The sequence below is a fragment of the Mobula hypostoma genome, chromosome 2 (genome assembly GCF_963921235.1).
Source record: "Mobula hypostoma chromosome 2, sMobHyp1.1, whole genome shotgun sequence".
In the NCBI taxonomy this organism is placed as follows: domain Eukaryota; kingdom Metazoa; phylum Chordata; class Chondrichthyes; order Myliobatiformes; family Myliobatidae; genus Mobula; species Mobula hypostoma.
The window spans coordinates 102,069,603-102,090,420 of NC_086098.1; the positions used below are offsets into that span (position 1 = coordinate 102,069,603).

At 41.1% G+C, this 20,818-nt stretch overlaps 1 protein-coding gene across 1 annotated transcript in view; it reads left to right on the forward strand.

Moving 5' to 3' along the window:
• The window catches only part of ascc3 (activating signal cointegrator 1 complex subunit 3), a 399,975-nt gene that overhangs the window by 173,458 nt on the left and 205,699 nt on the right, over nt 1–20,818 (forward strand). The window contains exons 15-16 of the mRNA XM_063040308.1: nt 7,525–7,716; nt 9,495–9,719. Of these exons, the coding sequence (XP_062896378.1) occupies nt 7,525–7,716; nt 9,495–9,719 (417 nt within the window). The remainder of the gene's footprint in view (nt 1–7,524; nt 7,717–9,494; nt 9,720–20,818) is intronic.

Consider the following 20,818-nt stretch of genomic DNA (forward strand, 5'->3'; position numbering starts at 1 on the left):
CAGGGGACAGTGCAATTTGGTGGATCATCCTGAGAGCCCTTCCCCGTCCAAAGTGGAGCGAAGCAGGGTTGCGTCCTTGCCCTGACACTGTTTGGGATCTTCTTCTCCCTTGTACTGTTGTACACTTTCAGGACATCTGATGACAGTGTGTACCTACACACTAGATCTGACGGCAAGCTTTTCAACCTTGCACGCCTCAGAGCAAAGACCAAAGTGCATCAGATCCCGATCCGGAGATACTCTTCACTGATGATGCCACCCTGACATCACACATGCACAGTCTGGTCTCCAGAGGCTAGTCAGTTCCCTGGGCACATGCTTGCCAAGAGTATGGCCTCACCATCAGTCTGAAGAAGACAGAGATCATGGGCCAAGACGTCAGTGAAGCCCCCAGCACCAGCATCGGCGACCATACCCTGCAAGCAGTAGATGAATTCACCTACCTAGGATCGACAGACTCCAGCCATCTGTCCCTTGATCCAGAGCTCAACAGGTGAATAGGGAAAGCTGCCACTGCTGTGGCCAAGCTGTCAAAGAGAGTGTGGAAAAACAACAAGCTCACCACAGCCAAAAAGATTGCAATGTACAGAGCCTGCATACTGAGTACTCTTCTCTACGGCAGCAAGAGTTGGACAACCTACGCGTGCCAAAAGCACCACTCCAACAGCTTCCATCTTCGGTGCTTGCATCGGATCCTGGGCATTTCCTGGAAAGACCGCATGCCAAACAAGGACGTCCTGGACCAGGCCAGTGTGCCAAGCATGTATGTCCTTCTCACACAGCAACGACTGTGCTGGTTTGGCCATGTCTGCCGCATGCAGGATGGCCGCATCCCCAAGGACATCCTCTACAGAGAACTCGCTGCAGGATCCCGGCCCATAGGGCGCTCACTGTTGCATTACGGGGACGTTTGTAAACGTGACCTGAAGTCTACTGATATCAGAGTGGACACTTGGGAAGAGACAGCTGCAAATGCTGCACCTGGCGACAGGCTGTACGTACTGGCATTACCAATCCAGAGGAAAAACGAACTCAATTGGGTCGGACAGAAGAGAGAGAAGGAAAGCTGTGGCAGTGACTACCCTGCCGCAGCCATCAGCCTTCGTGTGCAGCAGCTGTGCCAAGGACTGCTGCTCAAGATTCGGCTTATTCAGCCACAGCCGACGCTGTTCCACACTTAATTGTGGAATGGCAGCGCGCGGGGCCTTTCCGGTGAATGATATCTGTTATCTGTCAAGTAAGGGACCGTGCACAATTCTGATTTGATGGAGACGGACGTGAGAGTACGGAAGAACATCTGGAAAACTTCTGAAATACCTGCTTCGCTGCCGCTACTACTGTGTGGTAACCAGAATCTTGGGAGCAGAAGGCCCCGAATCCTCGGCTTTGCTCGTTTCAGCTGCCGGGCGAGGTCGAAGGCGCTCGGTAGAGGATGGCGCTCGGGAGGCTGTATCGGAGCGGCTAGTCGGAGGCTCGAAGTTTTCGGACGGACAGACTCAGTGTCGGCTGTGGTCGACTGCTTCCAAGGCATTGGCAAGTTGATGGTGCCTGGAGGTTTATGGCAGGGAGTTTCTCCCTTTTACCACCTGCTATCGGGGACTCGGGAGTCGATCAACTCGGGCACTTAGAGACTTTTTTTTTACCGTGCCCATGGTTTGTTCTTCATCAAATTATGGTATTGCTTTGCACTGCTGTAACTATATGTTATAATTATGTGGTTCTGTCAGTGTTAGTCTTTGGTTTGTCCTGTTTTCTGTGATATCACTCCGGAGAAACATTGTATCATTTCTTCGTGCATGTATGCATTTCTAAATGACAATAAAAGAGGACTGAGTGTTCTCATAATCTAAATCTAAATCTAAATTGAGTCCTAAACCGGGCACATCCATTGTCTACTTAGACAGATGGAGCCATTAATTAATTAATATATCCCAGTGCATGATTAAACAAAGATAACAAACAGGTGCTAATGATCAATGACATAATGAGTTGAATAAACTAAATTGATTAACTCAAACAGAAATGAGTGTAGAAGGAGAACCAAACTATGAGGTGAAGGTGTGGCAGGTGTGACACTTTAACCTTTAAATCGATTTTTACCCCATGGCAAGAGAGAGCATAGCAACAAGACACAAGGTGGTCATTCTGCATCAGCAGGGTCTCTCCCAAGCAGAAATTTCACGACAGTCAGGAGTTTCAAGCTGTGCTGTCCAAGCTCTTCTGAAGAAGCATGAGGAAGTGGACAAGGTTGAGGACCAGAAAGCAGTGGTTGGCCACAGACACCGACTGAAAAGCCAATCCTCCGAAGTGGAAACAAATCCAAGAGACTGACCTATGCTCAAAAATACAAGGGCTGGAGTGCTGAACAATGGCAGCAAGTGCTCTGGACTGGTGAATCAAAATTTGGAATATTTGGAGGCAGTTTGTCAGCAGAAGAGCTGAAGAATGCTACATGGATGAGTGTCTGCAGCCAACAGTGAAGCATGGCAGATGTTCCCTGCAGGTTTTAGGGTTTGGGGCTACATTTCTGCAAATAGAGTTGGTGATCTGGTCAGAATTACTGGAAATCTCAATACAAGAACATTTTCATCCATCATGCAGTATCATCAGGAAGGCACCTGATTGTCCCCAACTTTATTCTGCAGTAGGACAATGTCCCCAAACACATGCCTAAGGTCATTGAAGAACTATCTTCAGCGAAAAGAAGAACAAAGAGTTCTACAGCAGATGGAATGGCTTCCATAGAGCCCTGATCTCAGCGTCATAGAAGCTGTCTGAGATTACCTGGGGATACATAAGCAAGTGAGACAGCCAAAGTCTGCAGAACTGTGGCAAGTTCTTCAAGATGCTTGGAACAACCTACCAGCTGATTTTCTTATAAAACTGCACTACAGTGTACCTAAGAGAATTGATGCAGTTTTAAAGGCAAAGTGTGATCACACCAAATATTGATTTTGATTTGGTTTGTTACTGCTTACTGCTCTTTCTGGTAATTTTCTGATATTTAGAAACTTTTCATTATTTTGTAAGCATCTTCACTTTACAGATTTTTTAGTATGTGCTTAAGCAAGTACACATAACATGCTGTAATTAAGCATCAACTCAAACAACTTCATACTTACTGTTCCAACTTATCACTTATTCTGAATTGCAAGACTCATTGCTTGCGTGTAAAGACCTCCATATGAAATAAATTGACCAAACTCAATCCAACAGAGTTGTCTTCTGTGAGATCTGAACTCAGAGAATTCCTTCTTGAGATGGGTATTCCCACTGCTGTTGATATTCATGTACTTAATGGCCATTCTTATATAAACAGTAGATTGAAAAGTCAATACAACATCGTAAGAAGAAGGGCTGTACTATGCTCCATGTTCTGATCTTCGAGTAGGTTCATTGATATACTGCTGCCCACAATCCAAGCAGCTCCAAGTTATTCATACATTCATAGCAAACAACTCTCATCCATTGTTCCCTTTTCCATCCTAAAGTTAAGGAGTTAAGGGGGTGGCATGGTAATGTCATCTCGAGTATAATGTATCACAGCACCAGTGATTGGGGTTCAATTCCCACCGCTTTCTGTAAGGACTTTGTTTGTTCTCCACATGACCATGTTGGTGTACTGATTTCCTCCTACATACATTCCAAGGACGTACAGGTTGAAAGTTATGGGCATGCTACGTTGGCACTAGAAGCTTAGCCACACTGTAGACTAGCCTCAGCATATAGTGTCGTAGGGAAGTATAGCAGAGCAACAGGCCCTTCTGCCCATCTAGTCCATGGTGAAACCATTTAGACCACTCCAGTGGACTTGCACCAAGACCATAGCCCTCCATACCCATACTATCCATGTACCTGTCCAAACTTGGACTATGTTGGTCATTGATACAAATGATGCATTTCACAGAATGTTTCAATAAAGCTAAATTTTATAAATCTTAAGTTTGACCCAGGCTCCAGAAATGTTAAATATCCATGACAATTGAGATTCAAAGGTTCAATTTAATGTCAGAGAAATATATACAATATTCATCCTGAAATGCTTTTTCTTCACAAAACATCCACAAGAACAGAGAAGTGCCCCAAAGAATGAATGACAGTTAAATGTGAGAACCCCAGAGTCCCCCCCCCCGCCCCCTGAGCATAAGCAGTGGCGAGCAACAGTCCTCTCCCCCCACCGGCGAAACAAAAATCGCACCCGCTATCAAGTACAAGCATGAGCTAAGCAATAGCAAAGACATAGACCTTGCAGTTACCCCAAAGACTTTTGCAATTCATTTGGTATTCGGCAACCCACAGGTTCTCTCTCTTCCTGGCAAGGGAGAGGGAGATGTCCCCCATGTTCGCAGCGAGCAGGAGACATAACAACAACCCACTGGGTTACGATGTTAAAAATCCGTTTTGTTGCTTTTTACGAGCTCTGTGCCTGAAGATTGCAAAGATCTCGAGTCTTCGGGCCTACAGCGAAAGATTTTCTGGCCACCCCGATGACACACGTGTCTCCTGCCGTGACACCCACCCTCAATCTGCCTGTTTCCAGAGCCCCGAGATCTTAGGCTTCCAAACACTAGATGCCTCTCAGGCTGACCCCTTGGCAGGCCAAACAACGGCCAGTCCTAAAACCCCGAGAACTGGTCCCATTTCCACAAAGAACCGAAGTCAGCATGTAACTCTAGGTCAGGGTCTTCAAAAGAACCCTGAAAGGGAAAAATAAAGATATTAAAGATGGAAAAGAAAAGACAGGATATTCCCTAGGACTTTGAGGGAAGTTAGTGTGGAAATAGCAGGGGCTCTGACAGAAATATTTCAAGTGTCATTAGAAACAGGGATGGTGCCGGAGGATTGGCGTACTGCTCATATGGTTCCATTGTTTAAAAAGGGTTCTAAGAGCAAACCTAGCAGTTATCAGCCTGTAAGTTTGATGTCAGTGGTGGGTAAATTAATGGAAGGTATTCTTAGAGATGGTATATATAATTATCTGGATAGACAGGGTCTGATTAGGAACAGTCAACATGGATTTGTGCGTGGAAGGTCATGTTTGACAAATCTTATTGAATTTTTTGAAGTGGTTACGAGGAAAATTGACGAGGGAAAAGCGGTGGATGTTGTCTATATGGACTTCAGTAAGGCCTTTGAAAAGGTTCCACATGGAAGGTTAGTTAGGAAGGTTCAATCATTAGGTATTAATATTGAAGTAGTAAAATGGATTCAACAGTGGCTGGATGGGAGATGCCAGAGAGTAGTGGTGGATAACTGTTTGTCAGGTTGGAGGCCGGTGACTAGTGGTATGGCTCAGGGATCTGTACTGGGTCCAGTGTTGTTTGTCATACATTAATGATCTGGATGATGGGGTGGTAAATTGGATTATTAAGTATGCAGATGATACTAAGATAGGTGACGTTGTGGATAATGAAGTAGGTTTTCAAAGCTTGCAGAGAAATTTGGGCTAAAAGATGACAGATGGAGTTTAATGCTGGTAAGTGTGAGGTGCTACATTTTGGTAGGACTAATCAAAATAGGACATACATGGTAAATGGTAGGGCATTGAGGAATGCTGTAGAACAAAGTGATCTAGGAATAATGGTGCATAGTTCCCTGAAGGTGGAATCTCATGTGGATAGGGTGATGAAGAAAGCTTTTGGTATGCTGGCCTTTATAAATGAGAGCATTGAGTGTAGGAGTTGGGATGTAATGTTAAAATTGTACAAGGCATTGGTGAAGCCAAATTTGGAGTATTGTGTACAGTTCTGGTCACTGAATTATAGGAAAGATGTCAACAAAATAGAGAGAGTTCAGAGGAGATTTACTCGAATGTTACCTGGGTTTCAACACCTAAGTTACAAAGAAAGGTTGAACAAGTTGGGTCTTTATTCTTTGGAGCATAGAAGGTTGAGAGGGGCCTTGATAGAGGTATTTAAAATTATGAGTGGGATAGATAGAGTTGACGTGGATAGGCTTTTTCCATTGAGAGTAGGGGAGATTCAAACAAGAGGACATGAGTTGAGAGTTAAGGGGTAAAAGTTTAGAGGTAACACGAGGAAAAACTTCTTTACTCAGAGAGTGGTGGCTGTATGGAACGAACTTCCAGTAGAAGTGGTAGGGGCAGGTTCAATTTTGTCATTTAAAAAAATTTGAATAGGTATATGGACAGGAAAGGAATGGAAGGTTATGGGCTAAGTGCAGGTAGGTGGGACTAGGTGAGAGTAAGCCTTTTAGCATGGACTAGAAGGGCCGAGATGTCCTGTTTCCGTGCGGTAATTATGATATGGTTATATGGAAATAGGGCTGTTTCCGAAGCTGCAAGCCAAGGAGTCACTTTTCAGCACCTTAATTATGGCCATGCTATGTTGGCACTGATTCAGGATGCGTCTGCTTTCTTATCAAGTCATGGAGCTGTCTAATTGCAATTCATCAAATTGTTGCTTCCAATTATGAGAATTCCCAAAAATCTTTATTTGCTTTTTCTCTTCTCCTGCTGGTTCATGGTGTAACAATTTATGGTGCTTAGTTTACAGAATACTGTCAGTGTAACTCTACTTCTTTTCAATGAGACTACCCTTCCTTCACTATGTTCATGATTCCCAGAATATTTTTGTTCTAGTCAGTGTCCTCTCAAAATCTCATGGGATTCTTGACATCTTGTCTCAGGCTACCCTGTGACATTCATTGTACTGTATGTTGCAGGAGTAAGGTTGTGTTTCTGTTAAAATACAGCCAGCTTTTAAGTGATATCTATTGTAAATGTAGTGTAATAATTGCCGCATTTAAAATATGTATGTGACAAATTGAAATGAGATACACATACAACTCAAATAACATACAAATGGTTACTCAATATCTTTTCATTTCAGCTTTCTACAGATTTAGTTTGGTTTATACTCCCACAAATATCAACATCAGAGTTATAACCAAGATACAAGATAGTAGAATTGATCATTCAGTTTGGATTAGTGAATGCTGAATGTTTATGGATGCCTGATTAATCTCAGAAGAAGTCACCACTTTTTATCCAATCTAACTAGATGCTACTCCAGTAAATACTAAGTGCAGTCAAGAAATATTTGCTATAATATTAATGTTGAAATGTTAACCAAATTTTGAACCTGAAATTTCACAGAAATATCTGTAGCCTATGGCAGTTATTTGAGTAACAAGTGCAAGATATAATAAGTGTATTGGTAATTTTCAATTTGAAATGCTGGGATGGTGTTTTTACTGAAGTTGACTTATTATATTTCTGTTTTTCTAAACTATTTCATTGCCATATGGGATAATAAAATGGTACTATGTGACGTTTCATCCATTTTGCCTTTTATCCATTTAATATCTGTGGCTTATAACACTGAATATTAGTATGCAGTATAGAATTTGTTTACACTAAATATACTACAATAAGAACATTACAGGAAACTTGCTAATTTATTACAGCATAATGTTCAATATTGTACATTAAAATGTTACTATGGTAATAAGTCATTTAAAGCTGCCAATGTATTGTACTACTTATTTTTGGTATCATTGCAGATTCAGAAATCCAGAAACAAGCAGTTACGGGAGTTGTTTCCAGATGGATTTGGCATTCATCATGCAGGAATGTTGCGCCAGGACAGGAATTTAGTTGAAAGTTACTTTTCTCGTGGGCACATAAAAGTGTTGGTCTGTACAGCTACATTGGCCTGGGGTGTCAATCTTCCAGCACACGCTGTTATCATCAAGGTAAATTTGAAAACCCAACAGTTTTTGTTTGGTTGTTTAAGAACAATACAGCTTTCTGTTTTCAGTCTTTTAAATGTTAGGGTGATTGTGGAAAAGGGGGTGAAACAGTAGGCAGTCAAAATGGAGTTTTTGGTGAGATTCTTCTTGTGTTTTGGTGTACTCAGAATGTGATTAAGGAATAGTAACAACATGGGAAGTTGTCAGAAAGATTATGTCATATCATACACACAGTGGATGTCATCAGATCGTTAACACTGGCTGAAATGTGAGTTATTCCAGGGAACAGAACAATCGAGTAGTGTAATCAGTTTGCTACTAGAGCAGGGCTAAGAATGCATATGTTAGGTGATTTAAAACTTGAGGGAAAAGCCAGTCTTCTTTAGAAATGAGTGGACACCAAAAAGTAAGCACTACCTAAGCTGACTGTCCTTCAGATTTTTAACAACTTTAAATGGCAGAATTATTAGGCAAGCAGTTACTAAAGTCAAACATTCTGGCTTTTTCTGACTATAAACTCCACCAAAAATAAGATGATGTATGGAAATAAATCATATTGAAGCTCTAATTTGAAGTAACTTGTTTTATTATGCTGAATCCTTGAAGAAAACTTGCATTTTATTCAATGGAATAGTCTTTGGCATGCCTGGAAATTAAGAGTTGAATGAAAAATAAAAACCTGCAGATGATGGGATATCCGAAATAAAAAAAACAAAGTACTGGAAACACTCATAACTTGTTTTTTGATTGAACAATTTGAAAAGCCAAGTCAGCTGAGCAAATAGAAAGTGTCCGAGTAAACCTCTCTCATTGAGATTTGAAGATAAGATTGAATGGTATAACGGCCATTTGGCTACCTTAGCATTGGTTGTCATTGTTCTGAATTTTCTAAGTTGTCCATGATAGTTTAGTTTGCTAATGGCTTGGGAATACTTAAGTATGGCTGACTGCTGAGATTTTTGATTTGCCAAGGGTTACGTCAGAAGATGGAACAGAGACTACAAGTAGCAATAGTTATTAGTAATATTTGACAAGATAGCCAAAAACTTCTGTTGACAGTGGAATGTATTTTTATGATGCAAAACTCTTCTGTTCTCAAAGAAAGCAATAATTAAATGCACTTAGACACTTTGTGAACACAAATCATGCTTTTGTAAATCTCATTATTGTTTTCTATATGTATGAGTAATCAAATTCTCTTCATTCATAGAAGTCAGAAGAAATATTTGGTGAAACCTTAGATAAAGAATTAATATCTGTCACAAAAATGCAGTCATCATTGCTCTGAAGGCAAACATATCACACACATATTGTTTCAAGACCCAGTTACAAATATTAATTTTATTAGATTTTAAAGAGAGTCATTAAATGTTTTTTTATGAAGCATATGCTGGAATTGATTGATTTTAAATTATTCATCTATTTTATTGTCCTCTAGTATTTTTAAGGTTAGGAAACATGAGAAGCTGGCAGTGAATACTGAAGGTATAAATGGGAATTTTTAGTGATCTGGGGGAACAAGTAATTGATTTTTTGGTTCCTAAGTTTCTGTGGGCAATAATATTACCTCACCCATTGGATACTTCTGGTATAATGGAAAAAAACTCAAGGATTCAAAAACTAGCAGTAATCTTAAATGAAAGGCTCTTCCAACTCATAATATCTCCTGAATTTTTTTTCCCAACACTTATGTGGGGAAAGTTTATTTTTGCAAACAAGACAATGATAAAGTAGTTCATTTAGCTTGCCATTTGTAATGCTTTGCTATCATTCTTTTATAGGGTACTCAAATATATGATGCAAAACGGGGGTCTTTTGTAGACCTAGGAATTTTAGATGTGATGCAGATTTTTGGCAGAGCTGGGCGGCCGCAGTTTGACAAATTTGGCGAGGGGACAATCATCACCACACATGATAAACTGAGTCATTACTTAACTCTGCTGACTCAACAAAACCCAATTGAAAGCCAGTTTCTGGATCGTTTAGCAGACAATCTAAATGCAGAGGTAAGTGCTTTGATATGCTGTGAATCCTTTGGACAGAAATATGTGTTTTTTTAAAACTTTCAGAACTGTATTGTTTCTTTATCTTCCCAAGGAGGTGTAGGGCTACAGATCCACAGTGCACTACAACATAAGTAGCTGCATTGTCTTAAAAATATATCACAATTTGGACCAGGTTGTACTTGATCTGGTACTTTACATATGCTTCTGCTCTCCTGACAGTCACCCCAACCTTTTGTGGTCCTTGGGTGAAATGGCTGTCCTGTAAACCTAAGAGGTTGGAGCTCAATAATCCATCAGAGTAGGATTGTAATCTAGAGGTTTCTGAAGGTTTGAGATTTAGTGATAAACACTGTTATTAGCACTGATACTAATGTCAGTGGGATCAAAGATGGCATTGTAAAAATTCACCATATACCATTTTTTTTTGTAAGCAGACTTTGCTAAATCTTCAGCAATATTGGTTGAGAAACTGGATTCAGCAATACCAGTGCTTGAGCTTCTACAGCACTTAAACTATGAAAAATGAATACAATGTTAAAACTTCTTTTCAAATAAAAATAAACAAGAAAAAATATATTTCTGTAAACATACAGTATAATAAGAATATGTAATTTGCCTTTTTCCTCTGCAGCTAAAAATACTAATTAAAATGAATGGATTAATAGATCCATTGATGGCTAAATATGACGCAGAAACCACAAGCCATATCCCCTATTTAAATATGGGGGATTCTGAGCAGTTCAGGACTTTAGCATTTTGGTGCACTCACTTATACTCATGGGGACAAATGACTGGAGTCTCATCATGGAACTCTGTAAAATTTCAAATTTGTGTATAGAGATGTGAAAATGGCATGAAGCTGAAAATAGTAGCTCCAATGAACTTTGCTTGAATGTTTCCAGCCCCTTTTCCACCGCTTTTACTCTCTGTCATTGTCATTGACTTTCTATCATTAACTGATGTTTGGGACTGATGGATTGGTCTGTATCCTTGATGTTATTTCCCTTTTCATTCCCACCATATCCTAGGGCCTCTGCATCTTTATTAATTTCTTTCCCAGTGCCAAATAAAACAAAGTATCATGGCAAAAATTGATAGAATGAGTTTATGCCTTTGATTGCATTTTTATGAACTCTGCGAACAACTTGTTATTTTTAAGGCATCTAGGAAAATCTCTTCCCTTCTGAACATCCTAGTTTCAGAAACTCCTGCGGCTCTTTTTATTTTTCAGGATTATTTCACAGTGCAAGTAATATTCAATATCAAAGGGTTACAACTGAGAGGACCTATTTCACTCCTATATTTACAGTGCTGTGTATGTTTTATGTATATTTGCTTATTTGAATCAAGAGCTGTGCAGGTATGGAGAGTAGTATTAACCATGTCAACAGCAAAAGGGCTGGCTCACTGTTGGAGCTGTCATTTGGCTGTCAGAGGCGAGAATGTATTCCTTGTTGAAGAAAAGCTGAACAGCTACTGGACATGGATTCAATTAAGACCATATCAGGATATGTAACAAGATATTTTGGGGAATGCGCCCCGTGCTTTGACTCATTAAGGAATGTTACAAGTTCAGGAAGTGATCACCATGTTACTCCAAGTTGCTGAAAGTAGTATATGTTGAGTTAGCTAAGGCATTAAATGGGGCAGAATATGTGAAGTGTGTCTTTGAGATATTCCTGAAGCAATATGTAGATGGTTGTAATAGAGAAGAGGCTGAGCTTGACTTTTTCTTATGAAATAGCTGGGTAAGTGATTAATGTGTAGGTGTGGGAGCACATTGGGATCAGTGACTGTAATTCTATTAGTTTTAAGGTAGTCATAGAAAAATATAGGATTAGTCCTCATGTTCATGTTCTAAATTGGAGGAAGGCCAGTTTTAAAAGCATCAAACAGGACACTTCAGAGCTGTTTGGGAAAAGTTATTCGCAGATAAAGGGGCATCTGGCAAAGGGATGGCTCTAACAGTGAGATAGCAGTGTTCAGGGCCGGCATGTTCCTGTTGGATTGAAGGGTAGGCTGGTAATATTAAGGGACCTTAATATATGTGGGACATTGAGAGTCTGATTAAAATAAAAGGTGGTGTATGTCAAAAACAGACAGCTGGAAACATGTGAGTCCCTTAAGGGATATAGGGGTACAGTTAAGAAGGAAATTTGTAAGGACAATGAAAAAAGGATTCTGAAAATATCTATATGAAGATAAAAGGATAGCTTGGGTCGGGTGGAGCGTAGGAATAACTCACCTTAAGGACATCTATGAGTGGAACTACAGGAAGTGGGTAAGTTTTAATGAATATTTTTCATCTATAATTACTGTGAAGTGGAAGCTGGTGACTTTAAGAAGAAAAAGTAATGTCCTAGAGCACATCAACATTGTGAAGTAGGAGGCATTGGAGATGTTAAAACTCATGAGTTCGTTAACCTGTTCTTTAACAGATTTGACATTGTGGCCCCTGCCCATCCCCCACATGAGTCATCTGTTGTCGGCCCCCAACCAACACATATTCCACTCTCCCCTCCTACCCCTCCTCACAGTCCCCCACCCTGCTCTCATGACTATACCCTTCCCCACACGAAACCACCACGGTGGGCTTCACAGCTGAACAGGTGAGAAGACAGCTGAAACGTCTCAACCCAAGCAAGGCTGCAGGACCGGATGGTGTCAGTACCAGGGTGCTCAAAGCCTGTGTCCTTCAGCTATGTGGAGTACTTTGCCATGTCTTCAACCTGAGCCTGAGGCTCTGGAGGGTTCCTGTGATGTGGAAGACGTCCTGCCTTGACCCTGTGCCGAAGATGCCGCGCCCCAGCGGCCTCAATGACTACAGACCGGTGGCATTGACCTCCCACATCATGAAGACCCTGGAGAGACTTGTTCTGGAGCTGCTCCGGCCTATGGTCAGGCCACACTTAGATCCCCTCCAGTTCGCCTACCAGCCCCGACTAGGAGTTGAGGATGCCATCGTCTACCTGCTGAACCGTGTCTACACCCACCTGGACAAGCCAGCGAGCACTGTGAGGGTCATATTTTTTGACTTCTCCAGTGCATTCAACACCATCCACCCTGCTCTGCTGGGGGAGAAGCTGACAGCGATGCAGGTGGATGCTTTCCTGGTGTCCATGGATTCTTGATTACCTGACTGGCAGACCACAGTGCGTGTACTTGCAACACTGTGTGTCTGACAGAGTGATCAGCAGCACTGGGGCTCCACAGGGGACTGTCTTGTCTCCCTTTCTCTTCACCATATACACCTCGGACTTCAACTACTGCACAGAGTCTTGTCATCTTCAGAAGTTTTCTGATGACTCTGCCATAGTTGGATACATCAGCAGGGGAGATGAGGCTGAGTACAGGGCTACAGTAGGAAACTTTGTCACATGGTGTGAACAGAATTATCTGCAGCTTAATGTGAAAAAGACTAAGGAGCTGCTGGTAGACCTGAGGAGAGCTAAGGTACCGGTGATCCCTGTTTCCATCCAGGGGGTCAGTGTAGACATGATGGAGAATTACAAATACCTGGGGATATGAATTGACAATAAACTGGACTGGTCAAAGAACTCTGAGGCTGTCTACAAGAAGGGACAGAGCCGTCTCTATTTCCTGAGGAGACTGAGGTCCTTTAACATCTGCTGGACGATGCGGAGGATGTTCTATGAGTCTGTGGTGGCCGGTGCAATCATGTTTGCTTTGTGTGCTGGGGCAGCAGGCTGAGGATAGCAGACACCAACAGAATCAACAAACTCATTCGTAAGGCCAGTGACGTTGTGGGATGGATCTGGACTCTCTGACGGTGGTGTCTGAAAAGAGGATGCTGTCCAAATTGCATGCCATCCTGGGCAGTGTCTCCCATCCACTACATAATGTACTGGTTGGGCACAGGAGCACATTCAGCCAGAGGCTCACTCCACCAAGATGCAACACAGAGCGTCATAGGAAGCCATTCCTGCCTGTGGCCATCAAACTTTAAAACTCCTCCCTTGGAGGATCAGACACCCTGAGCCAATAGGCTGGTCCTGGACTTATTTCATAATTTACTGGCATAATTTACATATTACTATTTAACTATTTATGGTTCTATTACTATTTAATTATTTATGGTGCAACTGTAAGAAAAACCAATTTCCCCCGGGATCAATAAAGTATGACTATGACTATGAGGATTGACGAACCCCAAGGGCCTGACCAGGTATTTCCTAGGATGTTATAGGAAGCAAGGGCAGAGATTAAAGGGGTCCTCTCTGAGATGTAACTTTGTTTAAACCACAGCTCAGGTATCAAAAGACCAGAGGTTAACTACTTGTGTGCCTTTATTTAACAAAGGCAGCACATAAGCCTAGGATTGAAAAAGAATACCAGGCCAGTGAGCCTTACGTCTGTGGTGAGAAAATTATTGATAGATATTATAAGAGAGATTATTTATTTGCATTTGACAAGGATAAATTTTGGCTAATCAAGGAAATGGTGCTTCATGAGTTTGATTGAGTTTTATGACCAGGAGGATTGATGAGGGCAGGGTGGTAGGTGTTCTCTTTGTGGACATCAACGAGATCATTAACAATGCCCCACACGGTGCGTTCTTCTGGATGGTTGAGACATGTAGCTTGATGGTCGGGGGCATTAAGTGGAAGTTGAGTTTTTTCCCCACACTGTGACCAACAATGTACTGCAGGAATCAGTGCAGGATCCTTTGTTGTTTGTCATAAATTATGGAGTTTGATGAGACTATCTGTCATGATTTGTAAATCTGGGGCTGAGAAAAAAATGGTGATATATGCTTACAGTGAAGAAGGTTGTTTCAGGCTACAACATGACCTAGACCAATTGAGAAAGTGGGCAATGTTAGGCAGGTGCAATCTATTTCAGGCAAGTGCAAAGTGAGGCATTCTGGGAAGTTACATGAGACAAGGACAGAGTGATTACAGGGACCTGAGGTGTGTTGTTGAGCAGAGAGACCTGGGATGATTTCCTGAAAGTGGCTGTACAGGTTGACAGGATAGCTAAGAAAGCCTCACGTGTCTTCATTGGTCAGACGATCAATGTGTGGTTACAATTGTACAAAATATAGGTTGGGCCACACTTGGAATATTGTGTGCAATTGTGGTTGCTACACTACAGGAAAGATGTGATTAAGCTAGAGGGGGCGCAAACTCACAAGGATAATGCCTGAATGAGGGTGGGCTTGAGTAAGAGAAGTTAAATAAGCAAAGAAGGCTGAGAGATGACATTTATACAGGTATATAAAATTAAGAGAGGCATTGGTATAGTTGATAGCCAGTTTCTGTTTCTCATGGTAGGGATGTCAAAAGCTACAAGGTATAGGATTAAGAAGAGCAGGAGGAGGCTTAAAGGAAATGAGGGGTAAATTTTTCACGTAAAGTAGTTGGTATCTGGAATGAGTTGGATGGAGAATATTGACAATGTTTAAGAGGCAGCTGACTGGTACTTGATTGAGCCAGGCATGGAGGAACATACAATTAATGAAGGCAAGAGGAATTAGTATAGAAAGGTATAATGGACATGGACATGTTGGACTGAAGAGCCTGTTTCTACGCTATACAATTCCATGACTTGAGTTACTTAAATAGCATCAGCTGAAGAGATCATGTTTGAGAATGTAAATGCTGAGAAAATAATAGTGTCTATGCATGTTAATTATTATTGTTTTTAACATTCAAATCAAATGTGAATTTATTACATGCCTTTCATCTCCTTTTGACATCCCAAAATGCTTCACAGCTGCCAGTACTTCTGAAGTGCTACCACTATTACCGTGATACTTTACTATATTGAAGTTGATCTATAATTGCAAATGTTGTTACAGAGGAGCTACATCAGCCAAAACATACAAAATACTGGAGGAACTCAGCAGGTCAGGCAGCATCTATGGAAAAGAGTATAGTCAACGTTTCGGCCTGAAACATCGACTGTACTCTTTTCCATAGATGCTACTTGGCCTGCTGAGTTCCTGCAGCGTTTTGTGTCTGTTCCTCGGATTTCCAGCCTCTGCAGATTTTCTCTTGTTAGCTACAGCAGCCAGTTTGTTCACATAAGTATATACACATAGCAAGTGAAATAAATGATCAACTAAACTTTCGTGGATTTAATTAGGAGAAAAATGTTGTTCAGTGTATTGGGAGAACATCCTCTCTTCAAATGGTGTGATGGAGTTTTAATGCCTATGTTGATAAACAGATAGAGCTTTAGCTCATTATTGTATTTAAAATAAGTCAATTCATCTTCTTTTCTTTAGCTTCTGATGTAGCAAACTTATTAAATAATTGTCTTATTTATGAATTGTTTTTGGTATTTATGTACCAAGCAATAATTTTTTTTCAATAGATTGCCTGAGATATTGAGGTAACATCTGATGATACAGATGAAATGATATGAAGTTTGAATTTATTTTGCTGCTTTAATTTAGCTGTTGCATTCATGCTGTGCGTTATTTGGACTAATTCTCAGAAAATCTTCTAAATCTCCAATTACTTTCTACTGAGGAGAAACAGCGATTTTTGTTTGAATTTAGATTTTGTTATTGCCTGCTGGTAGAGCCTTGACAACAAACTGAATGTGATAGAAGGTAATTAGCTTGACACAACATTCTAATGAATACAAATGATTTCCCTTAAATAATGATTCATTTTAAAGATTTATTTAAATCTTAAATTCACTTATAGTCTGGTTCTAACATTGCAAGTCATACAAGGGAGATAACCTCAGCAAATCTAAATGTAGAGAATTCAGTGCAAAGCGTCTGTATCCTGATAATTACCTTGTTATGAATTCCTGCTGGAAATATATTTGAAATTTGGTCTTGGACGAATTCACTGAATGGATTAATAAATAAAGTGAGCCAGTTGGGAGCTGAAGAAACACACACTAGCAAGGGCTGGTATCTTCAGGAGAGAAAATGAGACGTTGAAAGGATTTTATAGAATGTTAAAAACAGCAATGTTTTGTTTTGTAATATTGTTTGTGCAGCAGTTTTAACTTATTTCTATGAAAGGCATTGTTTCGTGTGTTAAGATACAAATCCAGACTAAAAGCAAATTAATATTAGCTCAAAACTACTGAAAACCACTAGGTGTCAGTAAAAGAGCATTGAAGTAAGGTGTTGCAAACATGAACATATTTTATCATCAGCACTATGCTATCAGATAGAAATCAGAACAAGACAAGAAATTCATGTAATGCCAAACAAAATGGCAAGTAACATACCATCATAATCATTTTAGTTTTTGACGTGTGTGTAAAATCATTATAGTTTAATTGCTAGCCTTGATGTAATTTGACTTTCTCCTTAAGGGGAGCAAACATGTATTATAAAAAGAGAGTGTCATGTATGCAGAATGCCAATAGTTGGATCAGAAATCACATTACCCTTTACTGAGTCAAACTTTCTTCTATATATAGACATTAATATCTAAAAAATATATCTGGCAATATTCATGGGCTGTAAAACAGCTGTATATTTTCTGTACTAGTGAGATGACTGACATATTTATTGTATATGTTAACAAAAATGTGTATCGACATTTGAAAGTTACCACTGTGAAAATATTTTCATACCCTTTACTGGTGTAGAGAAAGCAGGGGAAGTAATATATTTTTGCTCTACTTTTGATTGTTGATGTCATTGATGCAGATTAATTTATTATCGTAACTGGTTGAACTGAGTAGCAGTCTTTGTGCAGATTTTTCAGCAACGATTTCAGATATTTGTGGAATGAAAAAGATGTTAATTACTTCTACAAATTGCATGTGATATGGAAGACAATTTGAGAAGTGTCATTGTCACAGCATTGGCAGTCTTCTCTTTTTCAAAGTGGAAGACAGTGCTATCAGTGTAATTTTGGTTTGTTTGTGTAGACTGAGCACGAACTAACACCAACAGTGTTCGGTGAATCTGTGCCAGGGATGTGAATGAAGTTAATTGTTCAACCTTATATATTTTGCAATGTTTTAATTGACATCTAGGAAAGGGATAAATACTTTACTCTGGACTTGATTTATGTCTTCAGGTTCAGAAACCTTGAACAGTGAGAAAGCAAGCAAACATAGTACATCCTTGTATTAAACAACTGGTTAGTTATTCAATGCATCATCCATTGCAATTATCAGCATCCTGAAGAAGATACATATTTCCTTCCACTTTAGGCATATTAAAGGGATTGCACCCTTTACAACTCTCTTGCATGCTCTTCCTCCCTCACCAACCACTTCCGATTTAACGATGCTGGCCAATACAACTGCAGGACATGCAGATTTGTCCTTTATCTCCTTCCCTTCCCTTCAACTAGGGATCTAAACAATCCTTCCAGGCGAAACAGTGAATCACTTGACTTATTCCAGTCTAATGAGGATTGGAGAAACCAGGTTAGCTGATGATTTTGTGGAGCACTTGCATTCGATCCACAAAAGAAACTGAGCTTTTGGTTGTGTTACCACTTTTATTTACCATTTCATCCTATTCTGACTTAGTTCAGTGGCCTCCTGCATTGTTACAGTGAGGCCCAGTCCAAGAATTACAGAACTACACATCATAGAACACAACCAATTTTTTTCAACGGCTCAGGCACGAGGAGTGTGTCAGTGTCAGAGCCCTACGGAAGTCAGGAAAGAGAGTATAAAAGGAGCAGATTCGAGCAAGGCCAGTCTTTTTTGGCTACACAGTGTCGGTGTCAGAGGCATACTGAAGTTTGGATTAAGAATGTAAAAAGAGCAGATACTGGTAAATCTGGTATTTTTTCAATGGCTCAGGTGCATGGAGTGTGAGTGTCAGTGTTAGAACCCTAATAAAGTGCGGAGAGAGATTATGAAAGGTGCAGATTCGGGCAAGACTGGTCTTTTACCCTGTGCGCGCACGGTAAGTGTTGGTGTCAGAGGCCTAAACTCTGCTGTAAACAAACGGAAGGTAGGCTCAAACAGAGCATCCATTATTGGAGCCGCCATTGTTGGAGTGTGCCAGTGACAGAGTGTGAAGGCTTTGGCTTAAAAGACTACGGTGTGAACGGGCAGGGACACAGTTAGGAAGGGGTAAGCCTTTTCTTTTAGTTGAGAATAGTCAGGATGCAATGCTTCTCCTGTCAGATGTGGGAATTCAGGATACCTAACTGTTTCTCTGATGACTGTATCTGCAGGAAGTGCACCCAATTTCAGCACCTGACTGACTGCGTCAAGGAGATGGAGCTGGAGTTGGATGTACTTAGGATCATTTGGTAAGCTGACGATATTATAGATGAGACTTTTGAAGATGTAGTCATGCTGAGAGTATAGGCTTTGGATAGTAGATGGGTGAACACTAGAAGAGGTAAGGGGATTAAGAAGTCAGTGCAGGGTTCCCCTGTGGCCACTCCCCACAGCAACAAGTATACCCCTTTGGATGCTGCTGAACACAGCAGCAGCAGCCAGGTTGATGGCACTGCGCCTGAGTCTGAGGATCAACAGGGAGGGTAAGGTCAGACAGTGTGGTAGTTATAAGGGACTCAACAGTTAAGGGAATAGAAAGGAGATTCTGTGGCTGCAAAAGAGACACCAGGATGGTATGTTGCCTCCTGGATGCTAGGGTCCCAGATGTATCAGAGTGGCTACAAAGTATTCTCAAAGGAGAGGAAGAACACCCAAAGGCTGTGGTGCATGTCGGCACCAATGACATGAGCAGAAAAAGGGAAGAGGTCCTACGCAGTGAGTTTATAGAGCTAGGAAAGAGGCTGAGAAGGACCTCCAGATTACTCCCTCTGTCACAGACTAGTGCAGGTAGGAATGGGGTGACAGAACAGATGAATGAGTTGCTGAGGAAATGGTGCAGGGAACAAGGTTTTAAGTTCTTGGATCATTCAAACCCTTTCTGGTGGATGGGGTGACCTGTATAAGAGGGCAGGTTGGACTGGGAATGGAAGGGAGCCAATATCCTGGTTGAGAGGTTTGGTGAATGTACTGGACAGAGTTTAAACTAGTTTTGCAGGAGGCTGGGAGCTGGATCCCCAGGTCATTAAAGGAAGGATCAGACCAGAAGGTAGATGTCAGGGAAAGTATTGAAAGGTAAAATTGAAATAACAGCTCGATAGGTCAGATAGTTAGAAGTGTGTATATTTTAATCGCTAAGAGTATTATGGTAAGGGTGACGAACTTTGAGACTTTGAGCACAGTTTTAGACCACCTGGACAGTACAAAAACCTATGTCAGGATGCTGTTCATCGACTGTAGGTCAGCATTTAGTACCATTGTTCCCATAATCCTGATTGAGAAGTTGCAGAATCTGTGCCTCTGTACCTCCCTCTGCAATTGGATCCTTGACTTCCTAACTGGAAGACTAGAATCTGTGTGGATTGGTGACAACATATCTTCCTCGCTCACAATCAACACTGGTGCACCTCAGGGGTGTGTGCTTAGTCCACTGCTCTACCCTCTGTATACACATGACTGTGTGAGTAGGCATAGCTCAGATACCATCTATAAGTTTGCTGACGATACAGCCATTGTTGGTAGAATGTCAGTTGGTGACAAGAGGGTGTACAGGAGTGAGATATGCCAATTAGTGGAGTGGTGCCACAGCAACAACCTGGCACTCAACGTCACTAAGACAAAAGAGCTAATTGTGGATATCAGGGAGGGTAAGAGGAAGGACACATACCAATCCTCATAGAGGGATCAGAAATGGAGAAAGTGAGCAGTTTCAAGTTCCTGGGTGTCAAGATCTCTAAGGATCTAACCTGGTCCCAACATATCGATGCAGTTATAAATAAGGCAAGACAGCAGCTATACTTCATTAGGAGTTTGAAGAGATTTGGCATGTCAACAGATACACTCAAAAACGTCTACAGATGTACCGTGGAGAGCACTCCGACAGGCTGCATCACTGTCTGGTGTGGTGGGGGCGGGGGGTGCTACTGCACAGGACCGAAAGAAGCTGCAGAGGGTTGTAAATTTAGTCAGCTCCATTTTGCGCACTAACCTACAAAGTACCCAGGACATCTTCAAGGAATGGTGTCTCAGAAAGGCAGTGTCCATTATTAAGGACCTCCAGCACCCAGGGCATGCTCTTTTCTCACTGTTACTATCAGGTAGGAGGTACAGAAGCCTGAAGGCACACACTCAGG